At 54.9% G+C, this 9,088-nt stretch overlaps 2 protein-coding genes across 3 annotated transcripts; one reads left to right on the top strand and one right to left on the bottom strand.

The window, feature by feature from the left end:
* The first annotated feature begins 668 nt into the window (after positions 1-668).
* Positions 669-5,211, top strand: MED9 (mediator complex subunit 9). The gene is made up of 2 exons (XM_027683710.1): positions 669-810; positions 4,409-5,211. Exons 1-2 carry the CDS (start codon positions 674-676, stop codon positions 4,623-4,625), a joined length of 354 nt encoding a protein of 117 aa, XP_027539511.1. The 5' UTR covers positions 669-673; the 3' UTR covers positions 4,626-5,211.
* A 1,379-nt stretch (positions 5,212-6,590) lies between these two features.
* On the bottom strand, positions 6,591-8,591 carry RASD1 (ras related dexamethasone induced 1). Of its 2 annotated transcripts, none has more exons than XM_027683708.1 (2): positions 8,175-8,591; positions 6,591-7,929 (listed from the first exon to the last, which is right to left on the bottom strand). In XM_027683708.1, exons 1-2 carry the CDS (start codon positions 8,458-8,460, stop codon positions 7,379-7,381), a joined length of 837 nt encoding a protein of 278 aa, XP_027539509.1. In that variant the 5' UTR covers positions 8,461-8,591; the 3' UTR covers positions 6,591-7,378. The 2 variants fall into 2 exon arrangements, with proteins under 2 accessions (XP_027539509.1, XP_027539510.1); XM_027683709.1 differs by having other exon boundaries at positions 7,451-7,858.
* Between the last annotated feature and the right edge of the window lie 497 nt (positions 8,592-9,088).

The raw sequence follows: 9,088 nt of genomic DNA, 5'->3' as shown, positions 1-9,088 counted from the left end.
AGGAATGCGGGGGGGATCAGTGGGAGGGTGCAGGGGGGTTCACTTCGGGGCACAGGAGGGGATCACTGCGTGGGTGCAGGGGAGATCCTTGGGGGTGCACAGGGCCGATGACTGGTGGAGCACAGGAGGGAATAACTGTGGAGGTGTGGGGGAGATCCTTGGGGATCGCAAGGGGGGTCACTTGCAGGGGCACAGGTGGGAATTGCTGGGGGGTTGTGGCGGAGATCCTTGGGGGCCGCACGGTGGATCACTGTGGGGTGCAGGGGGGATCACTGTGGGGTGCAGGGGAGATCACAGTGGGGTGCAGGGGGATCACAGTGGGGTGCAGGGGAGATCACAGTGGGGTGCAGGGGGATCACTTGAGGTGCAGGGGGGATCACTTGAGGTGCAGGGGAGATCACTTGGGGTGCAGGGGGGATCACTGTGGGGTGCAGGGAGGATCACTTGAGGTGCAGGGGGGATCACTTGAGGTGCAGGGGAGATCACTGTGGGGTGCAGGGGGGATCACCGTGTGGCGCAGGGGGAGAACCACTGGAGCGGGACACACAACCAAGGCCCGAACGCCCACCCTCGGGCCCTGCTCAGCCGCGGGCCGTGAGGGCCGGACCCGGCGGGCGGAGCCGCGCCCGCCCCGCCCCGCTCCGTCACTGCCGGTCGGCCCGGCGGGGCCGCCATGGCGTCGGGGGGTCCCGCTCGCGCCGCCGAGGAGCCGCCGCCGCCCGAGCCCCCCGCCGAGCAGAAGCCGCCGCCGCTGCCGCCCGCGCAGGAGGAGTTCTCCTTCCTGCCCCTCGTCCACGACATCATCAAATGGTAACGGCGGGCACGGCCACCGGGACCCCCCCCGCCCCGCCGGGACCGGCCCCCGCCCCGCCGGGCACCGCGTGCTGGCACCGCAGCCCTGCCCCGGCCACCCCCCTCCGTCGGTGCTGCTGACACCAGAGCCCTCGGGGGGACTGGGGGGGGAGCAGGGCTAAGGGCCCGCCCCCATCAGTGATGCTCTCCCAGCCACAGCATCCTTAGGGATGCGCCGGGCAGGGAACAGGGTTATGGGGTTTCCCCTTTAATGATGCTTTTCATCCTTAGTATCCTCAGGGATGTCCCGAAAAGGGAGCAGGGCAATGGGGTCTCCCCCCGCAATGATGCTATCCAAGCCCCAGCATACCCAGGATGCTCTGGATGAGGAGCAGGGTTAAGGGATTCCCCTTCAAATGATGCTTTCCCACCTCCAGCGTCCTCAGGCTGCCCTGGATGGGGAGCGAGGCAATGAGAGCCACCTTTTAATGATGCTTTTCCACCCTCAGCATCCTCAGGGTGCCCCGGACAGGGAGTGGGGCAATGGGATCCCCCTCAAGTGATATTCTCCAGCCCTCAACATCTCTGCAGTGCCTTGGATAAGGAGCAGGACAGCAAGATCCTCCTTTTAATTATGTTCTCTGACATCCTCATGGTTCCCTGGATGGGTAGCAGGGCAGCGTGTCACTCCTCTAGTGATGCTCTCCAACCTCCCAGCATCTCCTTTGCCCTTTTTCTTCCATCTGGATTTCTTGGGAAGAGTATCTGAAGGAGCTGGCACAGCCCCAAGTGCATTTCTGCTCAGAGTTGTGCCAGTACCTGGGTGGTGTCAGGGTCACCTGGGTGCTCCCATGGCCCGGGTACTGCCCCACCACCAACACCCCGGGGCAGGAGCGTTGTATGACCGCAGGGTCATTGCTCCAGAGAACTGAACTGTTTGGCTGATAACAACCTCAGAAAGTACAGGCAGTGCGTCAGGAATGCAACCCATTTCTGAGGAGTTGTAAAAAGGAGGATGTCTTCCACAGCGGGACAGGTTATGTTATTCTCTTCCCAGCTCAAGATAAGCACTGTTCAGATAAAAGGTGATGGTACAAGGGTATTGAGAACTGACGTGTTTCTGGCCCAGGATTACTCCTCCAGAGATGCTTGCCTGAGTTCCCAGGAAGGAAATGGCTCTGTCATGGAAATCCATCCAGGCCAGCTCCATGCCCTCACCTGGGCACACTGCAGGGTGAGGCAGTGGGCGTGGGAAGTATGAGTTCCCTTGTTTCTGGCTGTGGGCCTGGCTGCCCTTTCCCTGTGCACATACTGGGGAGCTGAGGCTGGTTTGTGTCCTGCTGATGTTTCACTTGAATCAAGCATATCTGAAAGGTGAGAGAGGTTCATCCTTAATGGCTCTGCAGCCTGAGCCATGGGAAGGAAAAAAGGAAGGAAGGACTGACACCCCTGACACACTGGTCCAGAACAGGCACAAAACCACAAACCCTCTGATTTCCCTCAGTTTTTCCATTGTGCTTGGGATGGGCAAGCCCTGACCTGATTCTCCGTGATCTGTGCCAGAAATGAGGCTAAATCCACTGCCAGGTGCTTGTACCTCAGCAAAGCGGGCAGTAGCCGTGGGCTGAGGCCTCCCAGATTCCGATATGTCACCGAGCAGGTCATAGTGACTCATAGATCACAGTCCCAGGGATATCTTGTGCCCTATCCCACCAAGCCACCCACTCCTGTTACCCAGTTTCCTCGCCCGGCCTCGCACGCGGCACTTCCCGGGCGGCTCGGGCAGACGTGGGTTCTGAACAGTGCCGCAGATGGGCAGGACCACAGAGGCAAGTGGTGGGATGTTTTGCCTCATGTCCCTGACAGATGGCAAACGTATTGTCCTCTAACACTGCCGTGAGTCGCAGAGCCCAGCCCTGCTGTTCTGACACTGACTCAGCCGTGAAGACACATCTCCAAGGTGACTCTGTGCTCGGGAGCGAGGATGTGTCGCGTAAATTTGCTTACATTCAAGGACGTGCTCTTTCCTGTTGGTTGGGCCCGGAGAAAGTTTTCCTAAACAGGGCTTGCGGGTATTTTCAGCCTTGTACAGTCCAATGGCATCACTGCTGAGGTCCCAGTGTGTGGCTCCACCGGTGGTGGGTTGTGCTGGTGTAGTGAAGAACACTCGTGCCCTAAGGCAGGTCTTATGCCCAGTCCATCAGCACAGGCTGTCATTGGATGTTGCATTGGATCCTATATTAGTGCAGGCAGCTCAGTCTCTTCCCACACCTCCTTGCTCCCACCTTGCTCCCATGTCCCCAAACAGGGAGTTGCTTCAGTAGCTTGATCCAACAGAAAAACCACCTATGAGGAGAAAAAGCCACCAAGCCTGAAATATTTATCCCCTTGGATCTACCAGCCAACAGACAGCTGTCAGTTCTCTCTGCGTGGGGAAGGGAATTTGACCTGGGGAGCCCTGAAACAGGGAGGACATCTGTGTCAAAGCCAGACTGCAGGTCTGGTGGATTAAAGGCAGTGTCACCCCATCCTTCTCCAGATGTGCCAGGGGGTTGCTTGTGTGTGTGACTGTATTTTTCCACTGCTGACCTGACCATGAGTGCCTGTATAATGGGGAGACATTATAGTACCAGCTGCAGTTTTATTTAGAAGGGAATAATGAATATTTTGTTCCAATAGGCCTTTGAAACAAGCAGTGACCATCTGGTTAAAAGTTTTGCTTTCAGCCATGTCACGATTCCCCAAAGTTATAATCGAGCACCTCTCTGCTCTGGTCATGCCAAACAGATTTATTTTTAGGTCTGTCTATTGAACAGGCTCCCAGTTTTTCAAAGACCATTAGAATCCCGCTCTCCCTATTAACAGGCGCCCTGGAAGCAGGGACTGGCTTTTGCCTGGAATTGGTAAAGCTTCTCGCTGGTGCTAACAAAGCTGAGTCAGATACTAATGAGGGTTCAAGGGCAGACACTGCCTCAGACAACACTGAGCCTTGAAAAGCACAGAGCTGGCTGCAGAACCAATTCTGCTGCTCTTAAAAAAAAAAAACCCACAACCCAAAAAACCCCCACCGCTTCTCTTTTATTAGTTATACATCCCCAGAGAGTCCTTTTAAAACTCCAAAGTACAATTTTCTCTGCCTTTGGACACTCTCTAAAGCTTTGGGGAACAGTTTCTATTTTCTGCTGTCAAGCTGTTTGACTGCATTGATTTTTTTTTGTATTACAGCCGCAACAGGTCACGGGTGAGACTGAGATCTTTTTTCCAGGTGCCTACACAGAACACACATACAGTCTTTCCTTCCCCAAAGAGAGGTACTGGAGTTCAGAGGGAGAATTTAGCCTGCCCTAGGGTCATGTTTGAAATCTGCAGACCAGCCCCTAACCCAGTTGATGCATCCTGAGGTGACTGGATTGTGTGCTGGAAATTAGCAGGAAAACAGTTTGCCCCTAAGTTACCCAGTCTGTATATCCGTGTCCATTTTATTGGGATTGGGTGTGTGTAGCTAGATACCAAAAGCAAGTTTCCCAGTGAAGTCCAGTTTAAACCCTGGTTGTGTTGGAAATTAGTGTTTCCAGTAGGAGAATTCAACAATGTCTCACTTTTCTCTCCTGTGCAGCATGGACAAGGACAGCCAGGATGTTCACCAGGTACTGAATGAGCTCAAGAACAAGTTCCAGGAGATGAGGAAGCTGATCAGCTCCATGCCTGGCATTGGTGTGAGCCCAGAGCAGCAGCAGCAGCAGCTGCAGAACCTGCGGGAGCAGGTCCGGACCAAAAACGAGCTGCTACAGAAGTACAAGAGCCTTTGCATGTTCGAAATCCCCAAGGAGTAGGATGGGCACAGCTCCAGTCCTCGGGTCTGAGATACCTCCTCTCCAGGCTGAACAGGGTGGCAGGAGTTTACTTTTCTTTCCTTGTGGTTTTCTGGTTACACTGCTGTGGAATTGTGCCTGTGTGGGCCATTGAACCACAGGTGAGTGACACTGAACAGAACACTGAGTGCCTCACCTGGGGTGATTGCAGCGGCTCATTCCCTTTGATCTGCTGCAGGACTGTGCATTTATGTATCCATCTCCTGTTTCCTCTCGGGGTGGGGTTCTTCTTTTTTATGTTCAAACCAGAAGGAGACATTATGTTTTCTCCTCGCTAAGGGTCAAAGTACCTCCTGGTTAATTTCAACAAGAGAATGGAGGCATTTTCTGCACTGTTTTTTACTTAAAAATGGCCAAACATCAAAAGGGAACATAAGAGGGAAGCGTGAGCTGCTTGGCCCTGCTCCTGGAAAGTGATTCTGGAACACTTTCCATTTTCTGTGTATTGAAAGAGGAGTGATTACTTTCAATTACTTCTGTATTTCTCTTTCTAAACAATTGATGGTTGTGTTTGAGATGAGTCAAGTAAAGATTCATGAATTCCAAACTGCCCCTCTTGTGTGTTCACTGGGTGGATGTGGGCTGAGCAGGGGCAGGATGTTGGCAGCACAGAGGGCGTGTGTAGCCTGGGCCCAGCTCCAATGTCTTTTCCTGTGAAAACAAAGGAAGGACAAGAACCAAAACAAAGGACATAAATGATAAGAGCTTTTGGTTATTCCATACTGAAGTCAGGCCTCACAGTACAGGTCAGTTCCACACCCAAAGTGCTCCAGGGGCTTCCCACAACCACAAGCATTTGAGCAGCTTGAACAGATAATTCTGGTCGTTGGGAGCTGGGATTGTTGCACCCCACCTATAGCTTAGAGATTTACTCTGTCCTCACTGGAATACTGTACTAGTACTTTCTTTGGGAAGCTGCCAATGTGTAAACTCTGAGTAAAGCAGAACACCACGATAAACAAAGCACAATGTACACATTATTTATTACTGAAATTGCCTTTCCACCAACCAATACCCTGTCCCAGCTCAATAAATTCCTGTGTATCATGCTTGGACGATGTTTTCCATTCTTCTGCCAGTCGCTGTTCCTATGAAATCAGGCATTCACAGAGCTGGAAGAAACAACCTGTTGCCAAAGAAATGTCTGGCACCCGGCGCAGGAACAAGTTAACTCTGTCAACCTGAATCCAAGTTTCAAGCGAAACTGAGGCGGTTTGCTTTGCAGTCTCACTCCCCCACCTTAGTTTTATGACTGCAGTATGATTTTCCTGCCATTAATATGTATTAAACACAGATTTGTGCTGCTGTGTGGGGGGGAACGGGGACCGAAAATGAACTGGAACAGAAACTGGAGCCGGGAAGGGCTCTTCCCCTTTCCCTTTCACTTCTAGCAATGATTACTGCGACTTGTTATTGGGAAGAGATTAAAAACCATCAGATTCAGAGGTGACCTTTTGAGCAAAGTACTTCCTTTACTCATATTGCAAAATAAAAACAATATCCCAGCCGGGGTGCCAATGAATCACTCTGTGTTGACATCACTAAAGTGTGCTTAGTTAATCAGAAAAGAGCACGAAGCACAATCAGCTCTTTGTAACGGGCTGATGTCAGTTTGCTGGGTGACTGCTGGGAATGACATGCCAGTGCCCGGCATGTTGTGGGGCTGGCAGGATCGTCACTGGTGGAGTGAGGAAAGAGTCCTGGCTCAGTGACCCGTTGGAGTGAGTAACTCCCTGCATGGCCCCTCGTTACCCCGTGTGGCAAGAAACCGGCGGCTTGCAGAGGCGGGAACCTTTGCACTGGGAGTCGGGAGAAAATGAGGCAATAAAGGGATTGAGTGAGAGGCTGGTTTTGGACCTCAGGTCTTTTGTTTGACATGTTTTGCTGTGGGACGGGGCAAGGAAGCAAAGGCAAAACCCACAAGTGTCGTTTTTAAAAAGATTTTATTAATTTGTAGAAAAAATAAAACATCAAGTTTCACCCACGGTAGAAACACTTGAAGATTTTTTTTTTGTTCATGTCAATGACATACAATACCTACATAAAGTGCCTATTTTATTTTGAAAAACCCTTCCCGCTCCCCCCCACCCTCCCCAAATCTTGCAAATCAAACAAGACAAATGTAAACAAGAGTCAGTTTTTTGGTCCATCGGGGCTGTAACTCTGCAATGTCTTTGCAACACCTCAGGAGTGTCTTCTGCATGTGGTTTGCAGACACAGACGAACACACGACACAGAGCCAGAGTCCGTGCACAGCTTCTCAAGTTGAAAAAATAACAACAAAAACCAACCCCAAAGCCCCAAGCAGGTGCTGGCAGGCCCTGCCCTCCCTTCTGAGTGCAGTGCCCGAGGCTGGGTGGTTTGGGAGGGAAAGAAACATCAAGGTCTGTGCCCTCCACATGCATCCTCCCACCTGGCCAACAGCAGTTCACCCTTTCCCTGTCTCTCTGCCCAGAGGAGGAGGCTGTTCCCAGTGACAGCCCCCTCCTGCCCTCCAAAGCCTCCCCCTTCGCATCCCTCGCTCCCAAAATGCACCCCCGGGGGAGAGAGGTGATGAAAGCGGGAGGAGGGAGGCTGGGGGAGAGGCGACCCCCTCTCTGCCCGGGTGGGCGCCGGCCCACCCTCCTGCCTGCCCAAAGTCAATTCGGAAACGAGCATCTTTCCCCTCTCCTTTCCTTCTTTCCTTCCTTCCTTCCTGTCGGGAGCAGAGGTTCCTAGCTGATCACACAACGATCCTTCTCCTTGCTGTGCCCGCCGCCGATGGCTTTCTCCCGGATGTACATGAGGTCACTGTGGACGCTGGGTCGCCGGGCGAAGGGGGCCACGATGCCGTACGCCTCCTCCGTGCCGCCCCGGCCCCCCTCCTTCAGCAGCTTTTTGCCTTTCAGAGCCTTCTTATGCAGGATGTCACAGTACTGGACCGAGACCTTGCGGTGCAGGTCGGGGCTCATCTCGCTGGGCAGCTTGGCCATGGCAAAGAGCGCCTGGAACATCTGGTCCAGGCTGCTGTTCCTCTTGGCCGAGATCTCGAAGTAGGCGCATTTTTTGGGGTCCCCTCCCACCAGCTGCTCGATCTCCCGGGGTTGCACCTCCCGGTAAAAGTCCCGGTCGCCTTTGTTGCCGCAGATGACCAGGGGCACCTCTATGTTCTCCTTGGTTTTGTTCTTCAGGCACGACTTGGTCTCCAGGATTTGCTGCTTCAGGCGCTGAACCTCCTCGAAGGAGTCACGGTTGTCCAGGCTGAACACAAGGATGAACACGTCTCCTGGGGACAAAGAGGGAACATGAGATGGTTGCAGGGATGGGGACACACAGCAACCCACTGCCTAAGCCATATAGAGACTCTGGGAGGGAAGGACAGGGCAGCACGTGGGTCCTCCCATCCATCAAGAAGAGCTGCCCATCCACTGAACACACAAAATCCCATCTCCCTTTTCCCAGGACTAGAAAAACCTCCTGAAACTAGGCGAGAACACCTGGAATCAGGCAGAGGGACCCCCTGACAAGTACCTGTGAGGATGGAGAGGCGGCGCATGGCTGGGAAGGGGTGGTTGCCTGAGGTGTCGAGGATGTCAAGCTGGTAGACCTCGCCGCGGATGCTGTAGAACTTGCGGTGGAAGTCCTCGATGGTGGGGGTGTACTGCTCCTCGAAGCGGCCGGTGAGGAAGCGCGAGACGATGGCTGTCTTGCCCACCTTGGAGGAGCCCAGGATGACCATGCGGTAGCAGTTCTTGGCGGGGATGCTCAGCTCGGCCTCGCTGGGACACATCTTCTTGATCATCGCTGCCAGTTTCATTGAAGCCGGCGGAAAGTGCAGCTTGCGCCGAGGAGAAGGAGAAGGAGGAAGAGGAGGAGGAGGAGGAAGGCGCTGCCTGCCTGGCTGCTCAGCCCCTCTCCCCTCGCAGGAAAGGTCGGTGTGAGCTCTGCACGGCCGCCGCCGCGTTATATGGAGGAGGCAGCGCCCGCCCCTCGGCGCGTCACGGCCCGGGGCGGTGGCGGCTGAGTCAGCGCCCGGCTCCGCGCCCGGCCCGCGCCCGCCGCCCCCCGCCGCTGCCCGGCCGCGCTCCGGGGCTGCGCACACCGGTCCCGTTCGCACCCCCGGGGCTTGGCTGCCTGGTCCCGTTCGCAGCCCCGTTGGGACTCTCAGTGCTGCACAGCCCGGCCTCATTCGCGTCCCGCTCGGGGCTCCCGGTGCTTGGCAGCCCGGTCCCCTTCGCACTCCCGGTGCTTGGCAGCCCCACTCGCACTCTCGGTGCTTCACAGCCCGGTCCCACTCGGAGCCCGGCTGGGACTCCCGACGCTGCTCAGCCCGGCCCCGTTCGCATCCCGGTTCGCGCTCCCGGTGTTTGGCAGCCCGGTTCGCGCTCCCGGTGTTTGGCAGCCCCGTTTGCGCTCCCGGTCCCGTTTGTAAACGAACCCCTTTG

The sequence above is a fragment of the Neopelma chrysocephalum genome, unplaced genomic scaffold, assembly GCF_003984885.1.
Source record: "Neopelma chrysocephalum unplaced genomic scaffold, ASM398488v2 Primary Assembly neopelma1_65, whole genome shotgun sequence".
Taxonomy (NCBI): Eukaryota; Metazoa; Chordata; class Aves; order Passeriformes; family Pipridae; genus Neopelma; species Neopelma chrysocephalum.
Note: the sequence above shows the minus strand (reverse complement) of the source record. Positions and strands in the feature narration are given on the sequence as shown.